General features: G+C 37.9%; 1 protein-coding gene across 3 annotated transcripts; it reads left to right on the plus strand.

Annotated features, from left to right (window-relative positions):
• The first annotated feature begins 817 nt into the window (after positions 1-817).
• On the plus strand, positions 818-21,196 carry tbx15 (T-box transcription factor 15). Of its 3 annotated transcripts, none has more exons than XM_084420898.1 (8): positions 818-1,351; positions 5,277-5,484; positions 7,968-8,069; positions 10,554-10,725; positions 14,092-14,259; positions 15,144-15,208; positions 16,360-16,457; positions 19,364-21,196. In XM_084420898.1, the coding sequence occupies exons 1-8, from the start codon at positions 1,150-1,152 to the stop codon at positions 20,197-20,199; spliced, it is 1,851 nt and encodes a 616-aa protein (XP_084277024.1). In that variant the 5' UTR covers positions 818-1,149; the 3' UTR covers positions 20,200-21,196. The 3 variants fall into 3 exon arrangements, with proteins under 3 accessions (XP_084277024.1, XP_084277025.1, XP_084277026.1); XM_084420899.1 differs by lacking the exon at positions 818-1,351 and adding an exon at positions 2,085-2,296; XM_084420900.1 differs by lacking the exons at positions 818-1,351; positions 5,277-5,484 and adding an exon at positions 6,315-6,456.
• The last annotated feature ends 6,641 nt before the right edge of the window (positions 21,197-27,837 follow it).

Below are 27,837 nucleotides of genomic sequence, written 5' to 3' on the forward strand. Positions count from 1 at the left end.
AAACAATCAGCATTGTAGCCAACAATTTTTTTCTAATAATATTATTTTTTTAAATCACTTTAACGTGTCATAGGCTTTAGCCTAATGATCGCCTTTTGTATTTGACGAAGGTAAAACCTCATGTTGAAGGTGTTTGTGCTTTGTGGACATAAAGGCATAGGCTATACGCACGCATGGTGATGATAGAGTAGGAGAGGAAATCTGTATTTATAAAAAACGAATGTTTCGCGGAGTCTGCGGCCTAAACTTCAAGGGGATAGATCTTCATAGATATGGGACACTTATAATTCTTAGACCAGTCTTCCATCAAGTTTAATATTAATCTCAGTGAATAATCGAACTGATAATAAAGTGCATCATCATGCAATCAAGCTTACATAGACATGTCACTAAAATAAATTGTATGCTTACTAAATTTTAATAATAAGCAACCAAACATTTTAAAGGTAAAATAGGTTACTTAATCAACCACACATTTTACGCTGACCCACCCGGACGAATGATAAAAACTTTAGACAAAACCTTTATTTATCGGGGACTTAGCCTAATTTAGTTAGGCTACTACAAAAAATTAATGATTTTTTCTCCCCGCTAATGGAACAAAACAAATGATTTCAGAACAGATAGCCATTTATCTGCTTGTTAAATCGAATGAGGTTAATTCACTGTAAAATGGCCATCTCCAAATTCCAGCTCACAGTTTCTCCACCATTATTTCCCTCCTGCTCCATTGGACAACATATTTTGGTTCTTTCCCTTCCTGCGTTTCCCATTGGTCGCTCTGGGTTTGACAAACAGTAAGAGGGTTGCCCTTAACGCTTCGAAAAAAGTTTTCCAGAAGTGAATATCAATCAGAGAGAACTCAACGACAGAAAAAGAGACGTAGAGAAGTTGGACGGAGACGCAAAACATCGAGATATTAACAAACTAACTTATCGGGAAAAGGTATTCAGCTAAAGTCTCATCGTTGGGAATGGGTTCTTTTATTTTTAAGCCTTTAAAGGGCATACATTAGATTTGGGTTTGGATTACCGTCGTCACCGGAGACCTAAATCCACCCGATATAAACATTTTGCGCGTGCGGCATTCCTGCGCCTGCCGCCCGGACGGAGTTTCTATTTGTCCTCCGTTGGATTTGCAGTGGGAGAGATGAGTGACAGGAGACGATCCGCTGCCGCGCTGAGTTCACGAGCGCACGCCTTTTCGGTAGAAGCCCTGATCGGGACAAACAAGAAGCGGAAGCTCCGGGGGTGGGAAGAAAAAGAACTGGAGCTGTCTATGGAGAGCCTCGCGAGCAACGAACAGTTGGGAGACGGCGAGGATCCAGCTAATTGTCTGGATATCGATCCGGGTTAGTGAATGATGACATATGGCGAACTGAATTACCATGCACTCCGTAAACATCCCATAGCTATAACTTTTGACCGCATTTACAAACTAACGTTTTGCACTGGACTACAATGTTTCATAGACAATTGCTGGCTTATGCAGTTGGCCCAAACATCACTTTAATTTTATAAAGCAATATATTTTTTAATAGCCTATGAAACAGCAAACTGTGTTTTTTATTCTTAAATTACTTTGCACAAACTAGTTAAATATGACGTTTTTTTATGTCAGGGAAATAATAAAAAAGAGAAATACTAGACATTCATACTAGACAAATGAATACAACAACCGTATAGAACTTTTCTAACTTAGAAAGGTTTTTGTGTTTTAATTCAGACTAAGATACAAGTGAATGAAAATTTGGTGATGCATAAATAGCCTATCGACTAACAGCCTCGATGTGAGGGCCTAACAATTGTTAAATCGTGGTCTTATGTTTTATTAGGTCATCAAAAGAGTAGGCCTATATGTTATACGAATTAATTGGAAACATGAACGTAGAGTTTAAAACTACTCTGCAGATGTCAGTTTATACATGCTAATTCCTCTCCAGTTAAAAGACAAAAGATAAGCGCTCTTGTGAGTTCACGCGAACAGGCGCTCAAGCACATACTGTTACTGTGTGTGTGTGTGTGTGTGTGTGTGTGTGCGTGTATTTCTCGGTTTCATCGCTGTAGTTCAACTGTTGCAACGTTAGTCATCACTTCATTAGTCTCGCTTCAGGAACATTTGCCATTAGACAGACCATTAAGTTCCACACAACATCAGGCTGCTGACTGATCATTCTGATATTGACGCCGGATAAATATGACTGTTAAAAATAATGGTGAGCACAGACAAAAGTTAGTCAGGCTATACTGAAACAAAAGAGCAGCTTTATTTCAGAGGTGGAAAACAATTGCAACAGGTGAGCAGCATCGCTATAATTTCCATTTTATTAAACTGTCAGACAGCTTTTTAGTAGGCTGCTTTTATAGGCAAATTAACAAGATCTGAATTGATTTCTGAGATTACGCGTTACAGGTTAACAGGTCACAGAAGGCCTGATTGTGTCCATAACGGATTGTAGGCTGTATTCAAAGAAAATGTTGTCAATTAAAGCAAAAAGAATTCAACTTCATTTATTTCATGTCGAATTGTAAACCATTGATGCAGATTACACAGAAATATGTGTTTGCTTATAGCCTACCTTTAAACGTGGACCTATATTATGTTATGTGCAGGTTGCATAGTAACTGTTTTGATTCAGATTCAAAAGATTTAAATTATATAACATATTTAAAGCGTTTTCTCTCTAACTTAACGGCTTCATGTTCTTATTTAACCAAACAGAGAGTTCATGAATATAATATAATAGGACAGAACATCTTTGTCGATACACGACCAATGGGAATAGGCCTATTTGGTGATACAAAGCGGATTATAATAATAATTAATAACAATAATTTCAGTTATTGATATTTTCATCTAAATACATCGATCATGATATTATCTTGCCTACGCCAAGCGCATACAGATGAATTGCTCATCTGTTCGAGGCTGATGTCCTAAACAGACACGGATGAAATGATTCTGGATTTGAGTCAGTTTGTTCTTCCGACTCAGTGAACACTAATGGAAACATTTCTACGTCTTTGAGAAACAACATGTATAGGTCCAGGAAGATCCCATCTTGATTAAATTACAGAGTGAAAAGGGACTCTTTTTCTTTTCTTTTTTAAATCACATTTCAAAATCTTTTTAGACATTGGAGTGAAGTCTTATTAGTAGAACAGGTTGCCAAGGCGCGAATCAACAAGAAGCTTTTATGTTTTTAATAATTCGTTTTAAATTAAATAATTTGTAATAAATAATTAACCAATCAGTTTTTGACCCCAAATAATTCTGGCACCCTACGTGCTGTTTCCATCTTGGTCACCTTAAAAAATTGGGATTTTATTGCTTATTGTGCTTTTCACAACCTAATAAAATAATTCGATATTTCCTTTCATGAATCATACTTTAGGTAAAACAAAGACAGGATTTTCTGTGTGACATCAACTATAGTAAGAAGTATATACAATTGAATGAACATATTACTTTCAAATTGGACCATTGTGACATGGTTTTGATGTCAAAATCTCGGATTATTTGCATTCTGTTTTTATTCAATACTTTAAAATAAATATTGAAATTCTTCAATAAATAGCATAGCCTACTGAATATTGCTAAAGTCTGTCCTTGTTAGATTTGTGTAGTTTTTTTTCTAAATGACGTTCGATGTCAATCAAACCACATTTTTACCCTTCGCTTGCATAATTCCCAGAGAGACAAAGTCAAAATGAAAGACGACAGATGTGTACGTTTAAAGGGAGTCTTAATCTTTAATCTTTATTTTTATTACCTCCCTCTTACATGCGACTGAATGAAGTCCAGCAGAAACAGGTGGTTCTGTTCCTGGTGGATTGGGTTACTCTGCAATTTCATGCTTAGTTCGCCTCCGTCCCATAAAAAAATTATATATATATATATAAAAAAAAAAATAGGTCATTTGTAACGTAGTCAACAGAAGACAAAAATTAATTTGTTTATGTTAAAGTGTTGTGCTGCAGTATTTACGGGCAGACGAAAATATTAATCTGCTGTTATTAGTATGCTACAACACTAAATTATGTTTTTGTATTTGATTCAGTGCGTCAACTTGTGCCGTTTCCATTCCATTTGTATATCCATTCACTAAGTCACAAGTTATTCCTCCGGGAAAGTTGACTTATTTGTCAGCAGTGTTATAATGTCCAGGGTAAAGGTGAAGTTTTGTTATCTATCCTTTGTAGTGTGTGCAGCTGACGCTGGTAGCTGGTATTCTTGTTGTGTTGTAATTCTGGCAGAGGGTCTTGTGGAATGTCTCATTGACAGCAGCACATTGACGGGTTTGGAAGGAGTTGAGGACATGCCTGAGAGATCGCATGAAAAGAGACGATGGGGCTCATTACTGTAATTCCGCTGATTGAATCTCTCATGAGGTTGATGAAAAGTCGGACTCTCTCTAACTCGGGCTCTGGGGCCCCGTGGCCTCGGAGGGTTCTGTGCACGGGGTGATGGCGGTTTGTCCTGGGCTGCTGTTCAGTCTACAGTTTATACGCTTGCACAGCCTCATTTGCATGCCATGTAGCCTACAGCCAAAACAATCCACATCATTTCAATGAGCCTGTGCGTGATCATCTGAATAATAAAATCTGTAAATAATAGCCTAAATCGATTTCTTGTGAGTTTTCTGTTTAACTCATTCACACTCACCCTGCTTTGCATCAGAGGCAAGGCCTGAAATATCTCTACTTTTACGTTTGTCTTTAATCTTATCGCAATTTTTAAAGTGCATGCTGTTTGTTGTGGTAGTTCTAATAGAAACAATTTCGTTGTAAACCGCTCTAAATGCTTAAGTCAGACTACAAATAGCAAAATTAGATCCTGCGCAACAGCAAACAAAAACGGGCGATCAAAAAACGCAACGATATAACTTTTATTTTCATAAATCAAATTTTTAACCAACAATCTTATATTCGTTCTGTGATTATTATAATTACAATAGGCCTGGGTTTGTCGTTGGAAAAAATAATAATTAGTCTTGCTACATGCGTGTCCAAAAACATCATACGATGAATTTTCAGAAAACTAAAATAAATATTCGGCAGCCAATGTGCTGAATCAGAGTTTCCACATTATTTTATTTTACTATATATATAGCCTATATATATTTTTCATTTAACATTTAAAGGCCTGAGTGAATCCAAGACGTTATCCTTTACGGCTGCAGGTGATCTGGTTCTGCCGCTCAATATTGTCAACGGGCCTCCCGAGGGCTCCTTCCTGCTGCTGGCGTTTATAATGATTTGATTTGCCCGGTGTAGATTCGGAGGCCAGCCCGGGCTCTGACGGCGAGGGTCTGGCGGAGAGGACGTCCTGCTCGTTCGGCTCCCCGGCGGACCTGACCCCTGCCGCCTGCGACCCTTCACCCTCAGCCTCTATGGAGGAGATCCAGGTGGAGCTGCAGTGCGCTGACTTATGGAAACGCTTCCACGACATTGGTACAGAAATGATCATCACAAAGGCAGGAAGGTAAACCTTTTATGATAATTATGTAAAGTCAGACAGTAGCAGCATTTATTTTATTCAAATGTAACCAAATTTAAACAAAGATAACCCCTTTTTTACATCTTGATATAATTGTTGGCAAAAATAGTTTTGCATAATAGTTTATTAGTATTTCTTTTAAAAATAAGCAGTTAATCACTTAATAAAAAAAATATAGCCTATATCTTTTTTTTTCTTTTTTTTTTAAATATAGCCTACCTAATGAATAAATCAGTGTTGTGTAACCAACCAATGGTGTAACCAAGCCTTTTTTTTTTTTTTTGTGCCACGAGCCAAAAGAAAACCATTAAACAAAAAGGTCATTATTATTATTGTTATTAGTTATATTTAATTAGGCTATATGTTTTTACTTTTTTATGAGTTAGAGATTTCATTGTGTTTTTCAAAATGAATGATATTTTTTGGCTAATTCCTTATTTTACACTTCAAAAGCAAAGGTTTTTACATCTTGATAAGTTTGAAGACTTTTTTTGAAAATAGTATACACATTGAAGTTGTGTACTCGCGTTGTTTCAACGTGCAAGGAACGTATTTAAATATTTTTACTTGATGTTTACTTGGCCTACACAACTTGACTTTTTTTTATTTTTATTTTTTTATTATTTAAACAGAAACATCAACTTGACATTTTTAATTAAAAATGTATTAAAACAGCTATTACATTTCAATTCTAGTCATTTTATTTACCGGTATTAAAATTCGAACTTTTGTCATTGACCCATAGGCCTACAAGCAACAGCCTACTTGCGTTCCCCCCCCTCTTCTTTTTGACACACGCACGCGCAAATAAACTCAAGGTAACGTAACATTGTTTGGCAAAGGGATGTGACTGCGCGCGGGGACTGAAAACACACTGTTTTGGGGCGCTAATGTGTTACACATGGGGGCAGCGGTCACAAATCACAAACCACAACCTAGCCTATATAGCAAACTACGGTATGTCTATTCCACTACATTACTCAACCCTATAACGGTGGGCGAAACGGCATAACAACAACAACTGTTTCTAATTAATATATTTGAAATATGTTTTTCGTTTTCTTGCTCTTTTGGGCGTCAATTACAACCCAAACCGAGCATATAACTTAACCTGCACAGTTCACAGTAAGACCTTTCGCCCCCTTTTTTTCTTCTCAGGGGGATTGCCAGGTATTTCCGTGGCATTTTTACACTTTACGATCAAACCAACATGATAATATGTCTCCATTTATTGGCGTAATTCCTTGTTTTAAAACACAGGGTAAACGTGTACTTATACTTCCTGACTGCACTGGCCTGGCAGGCTGTAAAGTAGAGCTTATTAATAGAACTCTGTTTTGGCTTATAGCTAAAAAAAAAAAAAACTCCTTAAAGGAGCCCATGATGCCATTGACAAATTCTTAGACATCTTATATAAATTAAAACTTTTTTTTTTTACATTATTATGCAAACATTTCGTTAATTATTTCCCCAATTTACGGAGAATAAAATGTGCTTTGGTAGACATAAAAAGAAAACCAGTAAAAAAATATTTCTAGGAAAAAATGTGGATCTAAATTCTAAAACTAGCATTAGCCTATAGATATTTCTCACTCAATAACATTTGATATATTGCTTGGGCCTGTTTTCATCATCAATAGACCCTTTCTTCTAATTTTTCGCACTGCTGTAAGTATAGCAATTTTTCTTTGGAACAGTAAACAATTTTTTATTAATTTTTTTGCACCAGAGCCCTTTATCAAACAAAGTTACTTGTGTCCAAACTATTTAACATTTTATAGCCTACTATAGGCTCCTCCTATGTATATGTTTAGTCAAAAATGGAGCCTGAAATAATAATTCCTCTGATTTGAACGCGTGTAACACAACTTCATGAATAGCCCCGTGTATTTTATGCCCTGCTAATAATAACCCTATAAATTTAGAGGTGTAGGGGGGGTGGAAGTGAGCGACCAGACACTTTTCTCTCATTATGAACAAAGAGATTTATGACGTTAAAATGAAAAGACAAAGAAGTTGCTTTTGAAGTGTAAAATGAGGAATTAGCCCAAATGTCTTTTTAGACATGGCCCCTTTGTTCAGTTTAGCTTGTTTGAACTTTTTATAGACATTTCTGAGTTCTTTGATTTGTCTGCTATTCTTTCTTTTATGCATCCTTTTAATTTACCAAAATGTATCTAAATCCTGCTATTACTTGCTAATGGTCAGCAAGTCGTGATACTTTCAAAAAGAATAATTACAATCATTATTTGATTCTATTTTATAATGTTTTATGCTTTTGTTGGTGTCAGACTGGTCATCTTTTTTGCACATTTAATTAATTGGCTGTCTTATTTAACCTTGCTTTTTGTATCAATATTTTTATTCTCTTAAAAACAAAAAAAAAAATGTGTCAATGGCATCACTGTTTATGCTATTGGACTTGTTCAATGAACACATGCAATAATTTTAATTATTTTCTGTTTCAGGAGAATGTTCCCTGCTATGAGAGTTAAAATCGTCGGACTGGATCCACATCAGCAGTATTACATTGCTATGGACATTGTACCAGTGGACAACAAGAGATACAGGTAAGCACAGAGAGTGTAGCTCTGTTAGCATGCAGTGAGTAAAGAGGAAAATAACCAATTTGACTGGACATTTGTCTATAAACTGGAAACCTGAACCCTCTTGAAATGGGGTGGGAGATTTACATGAATATGCAACACTGACGGCAATCCTGACAGAGTTGCCGTATCAGCCTTGAAGGTGGTGTAATGTATCCTTGTGATTATGCTCTCACCATGACAACTTTCCATCACACATGCTTACAGAAAAGCTTTACTTGAATACAACTAAAGCCTGCATGCATGTACGGCTTGCTGTCGCGCACTTGTCCTTTCCATAATTACATGTGCCATGTTTCATTACAAGTTTGTTAAGTCTTCCCAAATTAAGTTGATTGTTATGTAATTAAAAGAGGCATAATGATCAACACACAATAGGCTAGCTCTCCTTGTTTCTTCCTACATTGACTATAAATCAATAAACGCATCTGATTTCTGTTTATATTCAGTGAAACTATTTGAGTTGTGTTTATGCTTTAGTCCCACGTTTGAAAACAGAACTGAAAACGCCTGAAATGATTAGAGGCAAAAGAGGATAGATAAGTTAGATAAAATGTGTTTCTGTTTTTCAATAATTTTCTGCTACAATACAGCAAAACCCAATATTTTCTCATATTTCTATATTTTATACTTTAGAAAGGTAATGAGTATTGTGACACTTAAGTGGACAACACGATAATCTTCCAGTTCTTTTAAACTTAGATTAATGTAATCATTTACTGAAAATAAAACCACAGCCATTCGAGGACTGGCCCTGAAGACAGCCATTTAGAGCCCCCAAATATCATGGACGATTTTAGAAGCCAAAAGATCTTGTAAAATTAAATAGGATTTTCTTCCTGGCTGGGGAATTTACCACAAGGCTTTGCTAGCGGAGCAAAGAGCTGTCACTGGAATGCCTCATGTGTCTCGAGGGCTCGGGTCTGGAAACGCAGGCTTTATTGGAATTTACTCACTTTACTTAGGCGCACTGCCCTTTTTAAGGGACATAGAGTTTGTACTAGACTTGTTAAATCTTTCTTTACGTGTTACTTGAATTACTGTACTCTTTAATGTGGGCATTCGGCATGGCTTATATTTGAAGTAGAGAAGACGTAGGAAAATGCGGTGCGGCCCAGATTTTTGGATCCTTGTTGGAGGCTCTCTCTATAGCTAAATTCACAAATATCCTACGTGCGCTGGCCGCCTTTGTGTTTCTTTATCTAGGTGTTGGCCTGTTTGTCTCTTATTTGTTTTTTCCCCCCTTTGTACAGCTGTCTACTTCTCTTATTTCATATATGCACATAATACACACAATAAAAGCACATGGTGCAGACTCAACTTGAGCACATGCTCTGGTCTGGTCTTACTCTGTCAGTAAAGTAACCCGATAAATGACTTGGTCTATTTGCTGCTGTGTTGTGTGTATGAGAAAGCACAAGCATATCTGTAATGAACTACTAGGAAAATTGGCATGTGCAGATTAGTTTTTAACCTTGTTATTTTGCTTCTGTACTTGACCGAAGGGTCCTTACATTAAATGTGTGTAAATACTTCTGCATGTGTACAGTGTACTGCATGTGTTAAATATTGCTGGACTCTAATGGGCAGTCGCTCCACCATCTGTCCAAAAAGGTGTCACATAAAGTTGGATCTTTATTGATTGTGCTAGTGCCAGATGGCAGATTTATGAAAGATGAAAGAGGGCTAATCAAATTTCCAGTCCTTTTTGGTCTTAGGTTTCCCTTTTCTTTAACACTTTCCCTGCTACATAGAGCATAACCCTAAACAGCACTCCAAACAGGAAATTACAAAAACGCCTGGCACTATATGTGTATGTGTGCAAGGGACAGACAACGTGCGAGTGTTTGTGTTAAAGCACACGTTTTTGTACAGATATATATGCCCTTGGCTTTATAAATAAAACTTTAGATCCAACCTGTGAATGTGCACATGTTTTCATGTCCGTGGTAGTGGGGTGCTCTGGGAGAGAATAAGACAGACACAGAGGATCTTTAATGCTGCCAAGCAATAACAAAAAGGGGCCAAATGAGAGTTTTGTCCATATTTGAGAGCTGGGTGATGAATTTGGCAGAGGCGACGCAGTTAAGCACTTTCAAGTGTGTGCATGGCCTGAACTAAAGGCATCCAGCTGTGTCTCAGCCAGCTGAGGGAATGCCCTGCAAACAACACTTTAGGAATGCCTAAAAACCCATGTATCTGAATGTTCTTAATGCTTAACATTAATTATGTTAATGTTAACATACTTTTACATACCATTTATTATTATTTGCAGTCCAAAACAGGATCAGTAGGATATTATGCACAACTTGAATTTGTATGGTCTGTTTGCATGTGACAGACATCCAAAATTTGGATGTGAGAGCACATGAGTAATTTTATGGAAATAATAACACTCATGGGCCGCTTTAACAGAGTATCATGAAAGTCATGCCCATATATTTGCAGGTATGTGTATCACAGCTCAAAGTGGATGGTGGCTGGAAACGCAGATTCCCCAGTGCCACCCAGGGTCTATATCCACCCGGATTCACTGGCTTCAGGAGACACCTGGATGAGACAAGTGGTCAGCTTTGACAAACTCAAACTCACCAACAATGAGCTGGATGATCAAGGCCATGTGAGTGCACATTTGATTACAATGGATGATGTCAGTATTTATATATATTACATACATGCTACCGTTTAAAAGTTTGGGGTCAGTCAGATATATTTTTTTAAAGAAATTAATTCTTCTCGTCAACAAGGGGGAATTAAATTTATCAAATGTGACAGTAAAGACATTTATTTAGACATATATATATATATATTTTTAAAATGCTGTTCTTTTCAAAATTGATAATAACAAGAAATGTTTTTTGAGCAGCAAATCAGCATATTAAAATGATTTCTGAAGGATCATGTGACACTAAAGACTGGAGGTAATGATGAAGAAATCAGCTTTGCATCACAGGAATAAATTATATTTTAAAATACATTCAAAAAGAAAACTGTAATTCACAACATTTGATCAAATTAATGTAGCCTTGATATATACTTAAATCTTACTGACCCATGCATATGATTACTAATAAAAAAGATAAAGCCACCAACACATCAACAAATGCAATATCTGCACATTAAATGTCTGTGTTTGAGTTAGAAGACTTTGCATACACCTGCTTATCCACGTCTGTGTTCAGAACATACACTAGTTGATGAATAACAACCCCCATTTCCCCCAAAGACATCTGTATATTCTCTCAAGCAAGAAAACCATTATTCAGTGTATTCTCTGAAGCACTGGCAAAAATGGAAAAAATTATAATTTGAATGTACTTGACTGATATTCCCCATGCGTCTGTGCTGAACAACAGCTGAACAACAGCACAATGTAAGTGTATGTTATTGTTTGGAAATTTATAAAAAAATTTCCTCAACATATGAATTATTTTCAAGGATGTCCTCCGGATCTTTGTTTTTTGTGTCCAGTGCATCTTTTCTCACTGTTTGAGTGTGACTGTTGTGCCTGGCTCTGGTTTGCAGCATTGTGCTGAAGGAGTGAGTGCACAGGGATGGTTTTATTATCAGACCATCAGATTACACTCTCATCCCGAGCACGTTTTGGTTATGTGTCATCGTAGTGATAATGACTTTGAGAAATGAGGTGATACGTCCAACTCTATCCAGAATAATGAAACCCACAAGATAAATGTGCTTAATTTGCTCAGTATGGTTTTAAAGGCTTAGCCCTTTTAAAAGGCTTTTAATGTTTCCTCATGTTTTGAGATCGACTGTGTTTGGGGTCCCATAGTCCTGTGTATAAATATAAAAACAATATTAGTAATTTTGAAAAGAGCTATTGTCCAGTTGGATTATTTTAACTCTTAATCAAAACCCAGCTGGCAGATATTATTCATGCTGAATCCCTGTTTTACCATACGGTTGACATTCACTCATAAGTGATTGTTATGCAGTTTTGCTTGGGGTCTGTAATCTTATGTAACAATTCTTGATTTTTAATTAATTAAACTTAAATTCATTGCATGTAAACAATTAAAATGTGAATGTCGCACTCATAGTTTTCTGTATAATCAATAGCAAATTTTCTCAACATAAAGCGATGATTTTGTCAATATTCTATCTATTTATATCTATTATTAATTTTCTTGAAGCAGATCAATAATGTTGTTTTGATTAATGTGATCATCTACTTTTAATGCATCTGCCCATGACCAGTAGAATGGTGTTGTAAAGTCTGCAGAGAGAGGAAGTATAGAATAATTGCACGTGACATGTTGCGTATTCCTTACCAAAAGATACAGCGTATCTGTATTTTAGATGCAGGGTTGGTGTGGGTAAAATAGTTGCCTTAGGCCACGTCTGCAAAGTTCGCTGCTCTACTGGCATCTCCTCTGCATATGGGGCTGTTTTGACTCGAGTCACTGATGCTATCACTCGAGGATTCTGACAAATGTAATAACATATGGGTGTTACAACTGCAGCAGGCTGGTGTTTTTTCAGGAAGAGGAGAGGGGACTTTTCTTATACCACAACCTCGTAAAGAGAGACTTTATTTTTTGTTCGCCTGGAGGGCGAGCGAGGGCCGGAACTGAAGTTAACCCTGGAACGTCCTGTGTGGGACCTCGCCGCCGTGGAATATATGAACCTCACGTTCCTCCTCCTGAACAAAAATAATTTCGATTCCAGTTTCATCGCAAAGACGATTTAAATATTATTGGTGTAGAATAAGGGGCTGGATCTTCAATATTAGAATAAATGTGTGTGTGTGTGTGTGTGTGTGTGTGTGTGTATGTGTGTATATATATATAAAATGTAAATATATATATATATATATATATATATATATATATACACAAAACAATGACGTTTTTACATTGCTTTAACTCGTCAAAATAAGTTAAGCAATTTTCAATTTTTTTATAAGTTATGCAAGATTAAACAAGTCAGTTTAATGTAATTTTAGTTTAAATGACTTAAACATCAAAGTTGATTGTACTTAAATTTAAGGCAGCAACTTTTTTTACAGTTTATATATATATAAATAATATGTATGTGTGTGTATGTGTGTGTATATATATTTATATGTGTGTGGATGTATGTGTATATATATATATATATATGTATATATGTATATATATATATATATATATATATATATATACACACACACACACACACACACACACACACACACACACAGAGACACACACACACACACTTATTTTATACTATGTAATTCTAATATTGTGTATATACTGTGTGTGTGTGTGTGTGTGTGTGTGTGTGTGTGTGTGTGTGTGTGTGTGTGTAATGATATATGTATGTACATACACAACTTTTGAAACTTTTGTTGTTTGGATCAGCAAAGTTTAACTTTATCGACTCCTAATGTTTCATTTTTGTGCTCCGATATCACCTTGAAAAATTCCTTTTTGGCCCCAGACAATGTTCTCAATCCTGAATATCTCCGATCTGTGAAATTACAGCAGTGTGGCTTTGAACACTTCCTCTATGTAGTCGGTCTTCATTGAGCTGGTGTTGTCTGGCCTTGGGCAGCATTGGGCTCTCCTGTGCTGTGCATTTTGATTGGATAGAAGGGGGAGCTGGAATATTAAATTTACTGTCATCAAGCCATTTTGCAAAGGCCTCTCTTCTCTTGCCTGACCTCCTCGGTTGCGGTGGACCCAGGAGACGCACGCTGACACTGGGAGTAATTAGAAACAGACTAAGGGCCGGAGGGAAGGCTACAGCCTCCATGCTCTGACGCCAACACATCGGTGTGAGATACTCACCCTCGAGCTGGCCTGATTCATATCTCATCAACATGTGTACACACTGTGATACAGCATGTTCTCATATTGGTCCAAGCAGCTTTGATATTCACAACCTCATTATGCCACTGACATTTAATCCATACAGCTGTGAAAGTGCGCTCTTGTGGTTGTGGCAGAGTAGTTGATGATATAACTCTCTTTATTTCTAGATCATCCTGCACTCGATGCACAAGTATCAGCCCCGTGTCCACGTGATCCGAAAAGACTTCAGCAGCGAGCTTTCTCCAACCAAACCTGTTCCTACAGGGGAAGGAGTAAAGACGTTCAGCTTCCCAGAGACCGTCTTCACTACGGTCACAGCCTACCAGAACCAACAGGTCCATTACTGACTGTCAGTGTACAGCACCACTGTGACTATGAAATGCATAGTTCAGGTCTTAATAGGCATAATACAACTTAACAACTAGAGAAAAATTGTAGCCAATAATTATTTTCATGTTATGTTCAATATCAAAATCAATTGTTTTGTATTATACAAGTGAATTTAGGCATCACAAAATTATGATTTTCAGTGTGATAAATGGAAATACATTTTTAGATTTGCTGAAGATTACATTTAACAGTCGTTACCGTCCTAAAATAATTGCCCAAGTCATTTTTTCAGGTTTCTCAGAAAACACAAAAAACTGAACCAATAATTGAGGTTGAGTAGATTTTCGTTCTTCAGCTGCCATCTTGCCAAGTCTCACTGTCTTTTGACTTAGGCAAAATAAAACGGCCCAAGTCACACTCTTGACATAGGCCATTTTACTACAGGGGTAGAATTGCATGATCTGTTCAACTGAGGATGTGGGCGATTTTACCAGAGGTGGCATCATGAGGAGATAACTTGTGCAAGAAAAAAAATCATTTTTGTCAAAAAATGACTTTGGCAATTATTTTAGGAAGGTGATGCAATGTTATTATTAAATTATTAATTTGTTAAAAAAGATTCACCTTAAGTGAGTGTTAATATATATAAAATATTTCAATAATATTCACATAGCAATAAATAAATAAAAATTTCTATTTTGACCAGTAAATAATTTTTTTTGCATCCCAAAATAAAACCACATTATGCATCAGTTTCAAAAGGAAAACATTGAAAAAATACGTTTTGTTATGTTTAGTATTAAATTGCTATGATGAATATGTGTTTGAAGTGTCTGGATGTCAAAATATTATTAAATGAGTCTGTTTTGGACTTCTTCTCTTATAACAGATTACCCGTCTAAAGATCGACCGCAACCCATTTGCCAAAGGATTCCGGGACTCTGGGAGAAACAGGTAGATTTTCAGGAAATCTTACCCTTGCTCTGTATTGTGCATGCTGTGTGTGCAAATACACACATATCTCGGCAGTGTCCTTTCATATGGATATGAACCCCAGGAGATCCCTCCTAATTCCACGTCCTGCTACATTAAAATCACTCCCTCATTCAGCTGCCAAGAAAACCTGGTCGATCTGTGATAAAGCGTTCTGATTGAGGGCAACGGAAAGAAAAATGCCTCTCTTTCCTTTTCTCGCTTTTTCAACTCCCTTCCCTCAATCTCGCCCACCCTTTCACTCGCCATTCTTTCCCTCTCGCTGTATTTCCATGCACTTCCCCGCTCCGTCTATATAAGATGCGAGTCAGAATGCTGCGAGAAAGTCTGAGACAGACCCTCAGCACATGAAAGCGCACTTCCATCTGGAGAGTATTATCGCCACAGATATTTGAGACATCTTTTTTCATTTTTCAAACAATAGACCGCCTGATTTATGAACTAGCGTTAGATTTTCATTGCAGAAAAATAGAGATGAAAAGATTATTCAGGAGTAAGATAATATATATATATATAGAAAATGCTCTTGCCCTCTCAATAAAAATGGTAAAAATTTGGTATACAACAAAACAGTTGATCTGTCACAAAGTAATCACAGTTTCATTTATGCACTGAATCCTTCTCATCCTGGTTTGCAAACCGCAGATTAACTTGTAATGTCAGCTTTTGATGATCGGTGGAATCAGTTATGCTTGACCAAGATATAAATCAATATTTTAGTTGTGATATTAATGGGAAAAATCTGTCATTTGGTGAGCAGTATTTGGATTCAGTCTCAGCCAGTGCTTGAGTCATTAGAGCGTCTCACTAACAAGCAGAAGGGAGTAGAGAATTACTGCCCGTTAAGCCGCACGTCGAGGGCTGATGCAGGGAGCGCTGCAAGAGGAGTAAATCACACAGGAAGGGGACCCATGTACAGAGCAGAGATGAAACATAACCAAGATTTATGTGCACAGTAAAAACCTGCTCTTTTTATGGGCTCCAGTTTCCTCAAACTCCCCTTCTCTTTTTCTCCCTTTTTTCCTCATGTGCATAATCTGACCGTCTCACCTGTTTTCTCTGCCATTTCACGTCTCTTCTTCCGGCTTTCTCTGTCACTATCTCTTGTGCAGGACTGGGTTGGAGGCAATAATGGAGACGTATGCTTTCTGGAGACCTCCAGTGAGGACGCTGACGTTCGAGGACTTCACGAACATGCAGAAACAGCAAGGTATGTGCATGGTCCCTGTGACTGGAGATGTTTATAACATGCCTTCTTGAATAACAGAGGCTTTGCATTTCAAAATATTGCTTCATAAATCATTTTTAAAGTTACTGTGTGGCCACAATAATCACATACCACAGAGGATTTATGAATGACTCAAAGTTTGTAGGGAGCTCTGCACTGGGTGGGACGAGTTGGACAAACTTGGGTTTTTGTGTCCAAGTGAGGTTGTCTATACATCTGTTTGACAGATCAAATGTTATTTCACTTCCTCAGTCCCTTAAAAGAACAGTTCACCCTAAAACCATTTTATAGCTTTATATGGAAAAAGAGGCCAAAATGCATTCATTATAAAAAATAAAATAAATCATATATATTTAAATATTCAAAATGTAACATTCATTACTAAAAGTCAGTAGTAGTGATTTAAAAATAAAATAATTCAGTCGGATCTTTTTCAATCTGCTCACTAATCGAACTGATCCAGTTCTCCAGTTCAACTCAAGAAACTGGCTAAGCGCACTATTTGAGCGACGTAAACACAAATGAACAATAAAATTAAAAGAAATATCTGATCGTCCTCCATAACGCAGTCGCTATTTACATCTCATATCGTCTGTAAACTGTTGCGTTACCAATGTAATGACTGACGCATTTGTATTACATTCCAAAGAGGTTTATTATCAGCCTCACACAGTGGAAAATGAAACCATATCCATACTGGCCTGCACGGTGGAAAAGCGGCTATTGATTCAGTGATCCAGTAAAGTAGTATCCAGTACCATTTATAAATTATCAGTGAATAACATCATAAATTTCAGCCTGTTTCTCACACAGAGCTATTGTATGACTGTATGACATATAGCACACAAGGTGTTTCGACCACTTTTGAGGTATTTTTGTGTTTATTTCGAAGCTTGAAATGTCATGAGAGCGACGGATTTAATTATTCAAAAGTAAAAGTCCTGCTGTGACGGATGTCTGATTGCTAAAATCATCTCTTTAGCTCAGTCTCTTACTCATAGTTATTGCCCAGATGATCAAATGCTGATGTAACTATTTCTTTCTCTCGTCATAAGGTCAGAGTAATGTGAGCATGGTATTTTGTCTGAGTAGACATCTGTTTGTCATCACAAACTTCTCGAAACAGATTAAATGTTAATTAAAGTTCTCGCACGGTTCCTCCACCCCCACCCCCGCAGCCCAAACCGATTGCCCTCAAGAAGTACATGTAGATCTATTGGAGTAATTAGTTGTTCTCGAAGCACTGCTGAAGCCTCTCTCACCCCAGCCTGACAACAGGGGAAAAACATGACATCACCACAAGGTCTTCTTTCCCTTAGCCAACAGAACAGAACCACGTTGAGTGAACCAGAACTCGACTCAGCTGTATTATCGAACGCATATGGAGCTGGCCCAAGCCTCAGCCAAGAGAGTTCTGAATTATTTAGTTTCTTTCCCGTTCCGAGCCATGGACCAGACTACATTTTCAAAACAACAAACTGAGCGCTGGCCAGTTTCTCATTAATAAAGAAATATGTGGTAGATATCCCACCGCTATCATTCAGCTCCATGTGTTTGACTTATTCACTGTTAAAATGTGCCAGTGAATTTTTTTCCCTCTATGAACATATGCCCAAATGCTGCATGTCAAACTGAGAGAAAAAAGGCCAGAGCTCTGTTGACCAGACATGCATATTTTCAAACTCAAGCCAAATTTGAATTCAACATTTGTCACAGTATCCCTGAGATGGTTTTAGCTGACAAGACATGTAATGGGATTTTCATACTGTGCTTAACCTCTGGTTATCGCCTCTTTAAACCCTGCTTTTAACCCCAACTTTTCACAAAGTGTGTGCATTTTGGTGCCAGATGCATACAGTGTGAAACAATGCTGTACAATGCAGCAGCACTTGCCTCATTAAATATTGTCATATTGTATAGTCAGATAAACTTTTACACACTGTATTTTGTTTCGATGTTTGAGGGAAAATCTAAATGTCAATGACAGAAAATGTGTTTGTTGGAGTGAAGAAGAGTGTTTTATTGTTATACTCATGGTCTTAAGTTTATTGAGGTCAAACTAAATGGCACAATCAGGCATATATGAGCTGATGTGCAAGAGCGAGGCAAGCCATTATTTAAACAGGCTGCATACTGTGTTCGTCCAATCAATCATTCTGACAACGTAAGTCTGCGAAGAAGAAAGTTAGTTCAGGTTCTGTTAGTTCAGTTTTTAGAATGATCTGGGGTTTACAGTTTTAACAATAAAAAATGCCTTAAAGAGATTGTTCACCTAAAAATGAAAATTCTTCATTTTGTCATTATTTACTCACCCTCATGTTGTTCCAAACCTGTATGACTTTCTTTACTCTGTGGAACACTAAAAAATATATTTTAAAGAACTGTTTCTGTCCATACAATGAATGTGTCCAAAACACCCCACTGGCTTTCATTGTATGGACAAAAAACACTGACATTTCACAATATCTTCTTTTGTGTTCCACAGAATAAAGTCATACAGGTTTTTTAAATTATCCCTTTTAAAAAAAATCTCAGAAATTTTTAAAGAATTCAGATTTTTGTTATGTAGAATAGCACTGTGGTGATGCGTTCCATTATGGGTTCATTTGTGGCACTTGTTGCCAGGTTTGAACAGGCCTCTCTTGTAACCAGATGAAATGCTCTCCCTAAGGAGCCACAGTGACTGCTTGTGATCCATGGGATGAAATAAGAGATACGCTCTGTGTGATTGTTGGACAGTGCGTTTGTTTTCAGAGCTGGCTCTGTCTCACCGTTCTCCTCTTGAGTGTGCACTTATTCTTCATGCATAGGAACGTGTATCCACAGTGTGTCTTTTGGGTTTGGATGTTTCTGAATGTTTCTGAATGTTTGCTGACTGTGTTTTTCAGGAGGGAGCACTGGCACCTCTCCCACTACCTCCAGCACTGGCACTCCATCTCCCTCCGGTGCGACACACCTTCTCTCCCCGTCCTGTTCCCCTCCTACTTTCCATCTGGCACCCAACACCTTCAATGTGGGCTGCAGGGAGAGCCAGCTGTGTAACCTGGGCTTGTCCGAGTACCCCGCATGTGCCAGAAGCAACATGGCTGCCCTGCAGGGCTACGGAGGACTGGCCGACGGCTCCTACGGCCGCCTCCAGACCACAGGAGGCACTGTAACCTCCGCCCAGGCCTCCGATTCCTTCTTGCCTCAGAGGACTTCCTCTCTCATCGCTGCAGGAATGCAGGGAGGGGCTCACGCCTCATTGGCTGCTGGTAACAGCAGCGGTTGCAGCGGCGGGGGTAAGATGGATGCTTATGGAAGTCAGCTGGCCTCTTTTCCCGCATCCCAGCTACAGTACGTCATGCAGGCAGGGGCGAGCTCCGCCTCTGGGTCATCAGCTTCATCCAGCTCATCCCCGTCCTCCGCGCATATGTTCTCTGGGAGCCACCATCACGTGCAGCAGAGCACATACAACGCTTTTTCCCTTCACAATCCCTACAACCTGTACGGATACAACTTCCCGGCATCACCGCGCTTGGCTGCCAGCCCAGAGAAGCCCCAGGGTGGCTTACTGTGCTCTTCCTCCTCTGCCGGAGCATTTGCCGAACGCCAATACCTGTCCAACAGCGGCATGGACAGTATGCACATGATCGGCAACCCAGCGGGCAGCCAACAGGGGGCTGGCAGCTGTGACGGCCGCCAGTATGGCTCCTCTTCACAGATGTCCATGCACATGGTTTGAAGTGCTTGAAAAAGTTAAATAAACCAAAAACAGATAAAAACACTAACAGCTGCAGCAGTTTTTTGCTCAGCGTTACAGGGTTTTCAGAGTTTTATAACTCAAAATGTCTGATATATTGGCATGAGCATTTCACCATTGTGACATTGGAGACACCAGCCGTTCAATGTGGACTTATTGTCATCTCATTGCCATATAACTCATCAGACTAAAATGGAGTTAAAGTGTTACCTGTGTTCATCTCTTACATAATATGGCGTCAAAAGCAAATGGATATACAAGCTAAAAATGACTCCTCAAACTCGACTGTTGTTGTTGCTGACCCGCCGACCTCAACGATGTGCAAAACTGAACTAAGTCAAATGAGGTCCGATTTTTAGAAGATGGATTCTGGTGAGGATTCATATTTGGTGCAATAATAACAGCAATAATGGCCCCATAACTGTTCAACATTAACAGAGACATCAGCCAGAACTAAACATATCCTCAAAACTGTGACGAATAAATGTTGTCAGTATGACGTTTTTGTTGTTGATAATATACAATGCTTGTCATAGAGGTTGCGATACGATGTTGGAAACTGACTGACTCTCTCAGGATGGCAAAGTTAAATCCTCCTGTAATAACAGGGTCTCTGTGTGTTTCTGACAATCTGTTACTGAAATGCTGAACCTTTGCCTATTGGTTTGGAAATGGCTTAACCATATCCTGAGTGGAACATAAACATATAACAATAGTGAATGCACGTAAAGCACATAGGTTTTAAATTGTTGTGTGGATAAAAACCATAGGAAGACAAGGTAATTAAGGTATATGCTTTGGAGTGTTTGTAAATGAATATATTTAAATGCCAAGCAATTATATGGCCAGTGTATGTTGAATTAAAACCAGTGTGGGAGGAATAAACAAATGTTGTTTTAGGCTTTTAAGGCTGTAAATACAAGTGCCAAGCACATAAAGCTCATTAAATAAACATTATAAGTCCTCTTTATGTTTCTTGAAAAAAAAAAAAATCAAGCATGTTTTGTTGCTTTTGGTTGTGGTTTTGAAATGATATCATGCAGTATATGGATCAGAAATCAGAAATCATCACAGATCAAAATATGGACCTACAAAAGCGAATATTTATGTAGCCTATATTTTGAATAGTTTAATAAATTAAAAATGTGTTAATCCATACATGTATTTTCTTACAGAAAGCAAGAGGATTCTAATCCTCACAATCTGAAAACCATTACTAGTTCTACAAAAAAGTTTTTACTAATCAAATGCAAATCTATCTCATGCCCTCTTTATTTCCCCTTTATTATAATCATGAGCTTGAGATGAAGAGAAACTGAAAATAAATATTTAAAAAGTCAATGTGTAAAAATAAATGTGTAAAAACAAAAGGATTGATCCTGCTGTTCTCTTTGATATAAAGAAGAAAGAGAAGACCATGTGGCTCAAATTCATCCTTTTCACTGTGGTGATGCATATAAATATGCCACCTGTTTAAAGAGATCGAATTGGGGCAAGAGGGAGTGGGAAGAGAGGAATATGTTAGACGCTGGATGTGGGTAATTTTTACATATCTGGTTTTAATATGTCTGATCTTAAATACGTTTACAGTATTTATGATCACTTCTCTCATGTCTGGGCTTTGGTCCTCATTATCCCGGCACAGACTTCATTGATTTAAAAGCACAATCAGCATCCATTACATGGATGTCTTCAGAAGTGAGTAAAAAAATGTCTCTTTCTCTCTGTTCCTCTTTATTTTTCTTCTTTCTCCGATCACATCCCATCATGTGCTCAGTTCCAGCCATGAAATATCATATCTGAATCATCATCAGAAAGTAAACGGGGTAGAAGACCGTGGAGACATCTCTCTGTATTAGAAACACCTGTTTTCCAACTGCAGCTAGTAATGACTGGATGTGCAACTGAAGAGTGCATGATTTCATAATTTGGCACATCTCCATCTGTCTGGACAAATTTTCCAATAATTATGCGCATTTATTTGTCTAGTACTTAAAAATAAAAGCTCTACCAAAATTTCAAATCTGCCTGTCCTCTGTAAAAACGAACCATGGTCTCTCACACCCAGAATGGACAGGTAGGGCATACATTTAGGAAATCTGAATGTAGAAGTGTAAAGGGTAAAAATATAGATAGCCTACTAGAGAGATTTCATTCATATTTACATTGCTATGTTAGCCTACATCAAAGATCTAGGCTATCTGTGTTGTTTAAAAAAAAAAAAAAAAAAAACTGAATCGCTTGCATTCTCTTTCTTTTAACACATTTTTACTATTAGTATTTAATAAATCATTTTCGCAGGATATTGACCTTTAACAAATGTTATGCCATTTCATCAGCCTGATAGAAATCAGAATGAGTGCAAACAATTCAGTCTGAAAGAATTAAAAAGGGTGATGAAAACAAAGATGTTTAATTGGGAAAAGGGAAGTGTCCGCACAGCTGTTTTGAAGTATGGCCATGTAAGATACGATTTCTGGTAAACTATTGCCCTCTTGTGTTTCTCTTCCACATGATTCAACCAGCACTAAACTTGTTATTTCAGTAAATAACTGATGTAATGCTCCTACCTTTATGTCGGAGTTATGGCACTGTTATAGGCTACAAATATGTGCATTTTTGTTTACTCATTGCAGAGTTGCCTAATGCATTTCACTCACACACATGTAGGCCTATGCATAAAGAAGAAATGGTTTCAGTAGCCTATCTGTTATCTGTCTCTTTGACAGTGTAAATAAATAAATGTTTGTTTTTTTATTTCTTGCTCGCTCTGCTTAGATTAGCTTTTATTTTCCGATCATTTTTCTATTCATGTCATTCGCCTCACCGCCTGTAGACTTTGTACATACTCAAACAAATGTTGGAAACCTTTATCCAATCAGATTTTATTGCATGACTTTTACAAGTAAAATGAAGCTCCACCCCTTCAGGATCTCCAGCGAATCCAGTGCGAATAGAATCTAATTTCAGATTATCAGACTTATTAACCAATCAAATTGTTTTATTTTGCACCTGGTTGGGTGTCTTTCTGGGGCCTCTAGCGGGCCTTGGCTTACGCAATCACGCATTTGGTGACGTAGCCTACGTAATTGAATCAACAGGGGAGATGTTTTCCTTGATTGTGCAAATTTTCACTTCATTATGATTGGTAGGTGTTTCTCTAGTTGTCTTATAAATTTACTTAAAGGGCCCCTATTATTGACTTTTGAAAATGACCTTTCATGTAGTGTGTAACAGTGAATGAGAACATCCTGCAAAGTTTTAAATCTGAAAGTGCACCGTATATAAAGTTGTTAGGCTTGTTCAACTTGAACCGGCGCTGCACAGACCGATCAATGAATGTGCAGCGCCAACAAGCCTATTGTCTTTCAAAAGTAAGAGTCGACTCTGAGTCAATGAAATGAATTGTTTTTCAAACGAGTCATTAGCTGTTTCGTTGTGATGTCAAGACGAAACATTAGCATATTGCCCGCCCACTTATTGCGCGCGCAGACACCAGGGAAAACTTGAACTGATTCCTGTGGATACTGGATAGCGTCATGTCGAGAAGACTCTGCGCTCTACAATGTGAAGGTAAAGCCAGTTTTTTTTTCACTGCCCAAGGACGAACATGTGAAGAATCAGTGGTTAAAGTTAATCTTTACCACGATATCACAGCAGTATAATCCTAAACTTTTACTGTGTTCCCTTTATTTCACTGACGACTGCTTCTCAAATCTCGGAGTTCAATGCAGGATTCGCAAACCGCTTGCTCTTGAAAGATGGTGTTCAAAATACTTTTGAGTTTTATATTGTGTAGGTCTCCTGCTAACTGGCTAACTCACGTTATCACTGTCTTACTGAAATACTTCTGCTAATCAGTTGTGTACCACTATTACCTAAAACTGTGTCTATTAATGCAGATTGTCTGTCGTTCTCACTACTTTGAGGAAATATTTTTTTTACCAACGTTTATGTTACATCAGATCATTCGCTAGAGCTCAGCTTATGCACTGTTATTGATACAGTTTCCACGTGTTCACCGCAATATATTAGAAACATACTCTGTAAATAAATTAGTACAAGTAAAATAATCGGTTTGTTGATGGACATTCAATTGTTAATTCTGATGGTGAGGAATTACAGTTGCAACATCTCATATAGTGTACCTCAAACTGAGTAGTGTCTCACTGAGTAGCGTCCTTGCGATGGAGGTTCGGTTTGACTAACAGTCCTTCCAATGTTTCATCATCGGACTCGCGCTTGCATTGATATGGTAAAATCGACGTCATTGTTCATTACTGTCTTTAGTTTACCGTGCAGGAAGCCTCAGGACAAGCAGAGCTGAATGGCAACGGGCAGTTTTGTTTTCGACGCGCTGTACACGGTGGGCCAATCACAACAGTCTGAGCTGTCTGGCCAATCAGAGCAGAGTATATCGCGGAAAGGAGGGATTTAGAGAGATTGATTCATTTGACGAGTCGTTTGAGAGTCATTGAAAATGTGGAAATTAAACCGTTTTTTTTTTTTACCTTTGATGCATGCCAACATGTTGTAGGAGACTGCATGTTTACATCGAAGCTTCTGTGGGTTAATAAAGATTTGACGGAAAAGCTTGCGGCTCAATTGGACTCTTGTCATGTCAAAAGTGAGGACTTTTCGGTTTTATGGACGTCGGCACGTCGCTATCTATTACTTCGGTCACTGTCGGTTACTGGAAAGAGAATAGGAGAGTGACTTGACCTCAGTTGTAGGTTCAATAGGCTACACACAGTAGGCCAATTCGAGACTCTGCTGTAAGTTGTTGTGTGAACTGGATAATTCGAGACTCACACCTGTAAGTGAATGCGGTTGCAAATCCCAAAAATTGACAGTGTGAACTTAAGTCACAGTCAACTTTTTAACAATGTCAAAAAGCCACAAACAAAAACATGACTGGACTCTGCGTCTGAATCACTGATCTATATAATGACAATGTCATTCTATATAGATCTGACAGTGGTCTGAATGCTTAAAGGGATACTCCACTTTTTTCGGAAATAAGCTCATTTTACAACTCCCCCAGAGTTAAACAGTTGAGTTTTACCGTTTTAGAATCCATTCAGCCGAACTCCGGGTCTGACGGTACCACTTTTAGCATAGCTTAGCACAGATCATTGATTCTGATGAGTCCATTAGCATTTCTTTCAAAATGACCAAAGAGTTTCAATATTTTTCCTATTTAAAACTTGACTCTTCTGTAGTTAAACCGTGTACTAAGATCGACGGAAAATGAAAAGTTGCGATTTTCTAAGCCTATATGGCTAGGAACTACTCTCATTCCAGCGTAATAATCAAGGAACTATGTGGCTGTACCATGGGTGCAGCAGGCGTAATGATATGACGCAGCGCCTGAAAATAGTCCCCAGCTCGGTAACTTCTTCCAATGTGACCGGGACTAAGTTTGTCTAACCTATTAGACCTATTTTCAGGCGCTGCGTCATATCATTACGCCTGCTGCACTCATGGTACAGCCGCACAGTTCCTTGATTATTACGCTGGAATGAGAGTAGTTCCTAGTCATATAGGCTTAGAAAATCGCAACTTTTCATTTTCCGTCGATCTTAGTACACGGTTTAACTACAGAAGAGTCAAGTTTTAAATAGGAAAAATATTGAAACTCTTTGGTCGTTTTGAAAGAAATGCTACTGGACTCATCAGAATCAATGATCTGTGCTAAGCTATGCTAAAAGTGGTACCGTCAGACCCGGAGTTCGGCTGAATGGATTCTAAAACGGTAAAACTCAACTGTTTAACTCTGGGGGAGATGTAAAATGAGCATATTTCCGAAAAAAGTGGAGTATCCCTTTAAGCCAGTCTTGTTTACACTTAAAGGGCCCCTGTGCTATTTTAAAGTTTCCTAATGTTGTTGTTGTCTCCTACAACATGTTGGCATGCATCAAAGGTAAAAAAAAAAAAATAATAAAAAAAAACTGTTTAATTCCCTCATTTATACATTTGTTTAGACATAATTGCGTTGTTGTCAGCCTACACTTCACATAAAAGGTCTGTAGGCTTCATTTAACAAACTATGATAGTTTCATCAAATGGCAAACATTGTATCAATATCTACAAGTGACTTGAATAGCCTATCCTTACCATAAATGCTACTTTTGGTGCTGGGTTTGTGCAGTGCTTTGTAGTCAATTAACATCCATTAGTTCGACGCAGATTCAGATCGCTTCATAAATGTAAATTCGTCTGTCCATGTAATTTTCAAACGATTTATTTATAAATGACCGGAAAATTATCGCTCCACTTCACAATGTCCATATGTAATTTGAACTTGTTGTGCCAAATGACGATTGGTCGGTGTATTATACATGACAAACAGGCTTCAATGAATTATGTAATATTTTAAAATATGTGATATGATATGTGTATTTTTAATTGAATCGACACACTACCTTTTATTATTGAAAAAATAAACATAAAAATAAAAATAAAAATACAAAAATTGTCCTGCCGTCGAGCCATACTCTCTGAAAGACCCACATTTGGCTCGAGAGCATCGTTCCCGAGCAGACTGTGGGATACCTACATTTACACTAGTGCATTTTCATTTTAAAACGCATTACTTTTGCTACGGTTACGCCTGCCGTCCACACACTACTCCGGAGTTTTCGACCCTCGTAAAACGGAGACTGACATCTTCAATCAAGACCGAAGCAACACAACTTGACGCAGGTGACGCAACCCATAGCAACGAAACCTCAGACTGTCAGAAACGTAAAAATAAACGTGAATTTAGGCTACTTTAGTTTTGTACACATTCATTGTCATGTTAATTATAATCAAATGCATTTAGTTTTATTGACCACAATATTATGACTTTTTATGACTATTATTAACTTCAAATGCACAGGAATTTGACACATTTTATTAGAAGCTAACATACAAGTAAAACATTTTAAAACTGATTTAAACCATTAATAGTTTCTTCTATTTAAATAAAATGTAGACTTTCTTGTCAAAAGGAAGTGTTTGAACCTTTTTTTTTCTTGAGGGAGGAGAAGAGATGTTTGAGATAGCAACACCCTCTCAAAGCAAGTGGTTCTGATGAAACGATAAGTCCAGATGGAAACAGCTGAGTCCAGGGCTAGACCCCTTTTTCCTGTGGTTCATACCTACTGAGTACAGAAACACCCCACTGAGGCACTTCCTCCTCTAATGAGAGAAGTCCGGCCTGGCCAAGTCCCATGGATCCTGCTAGTGACCCTGCCGAAGCAGATGCTGAATTAACCATCCCTGAAACCATATGTCAAGTACGAAGAGTGTGGCTAAAATTTCAAACTGTCAAAACACATCTCTTGCAAAACCTGCTTTCTGGCGTGCATTTCCCAAAAGCATTGTTAGTCAACTATGGTCGCATGTTCCCTTGCTGCCAACATAGTCAAGCGATTCTACTGGTTACCCGATAACATAGTTACATAAACAGCATCCCAAAGTTGTGTGGTTGGAACTACAGCTCTCGGCCCGTGGTAACTTAGAAGCATAGTTTCTTGTTAGTTTGACATGTGGACTTAAATTGATCATGCTCTTGAGCAAAGCAAGGTAACATGCAGTACATTATATATCCAACCCCTGTGTATGTACTATAGA

The sequence above is a fragment of the Rutilus rutilus genome, assembly GCF_951802725.1.
Source record: "Rutilus rutilus genome assembly, chromosome: 10".
In the NCBI taxonomy this organism is placed as follows: domain Eukaryota; kingdom Metazoa; phylum Chordata; class Actinopteri; order Cypriniformes; family Leuciscidae; genus Rutilus; species Rutilus rutilus.

Bases quoted from the DNA above. Each gene is read 5' to 3' on its own strand.
- tbx15 (XM_084420898.1), top strand. From the start codon at position 1,150: ATGAGTGACAGGAGACGATCCGCTGCCGCGCTGAGTTCACGAGCGCAC. The intron at 10,726-14,091 runs GTGAGTGCACAT...CTTTATTTCTAG, and splicing joins AGCTGGATGATCAAGGCCAT to ATCATCCTGCACTCGATGCA. The intron at 14,260-15,143 runs GTCCATTACTGA...CTCTTATAACAG, and splicing joins CAGCCTACCAGAACCAACAG to ATTACCCGTCTAAAGATCGA.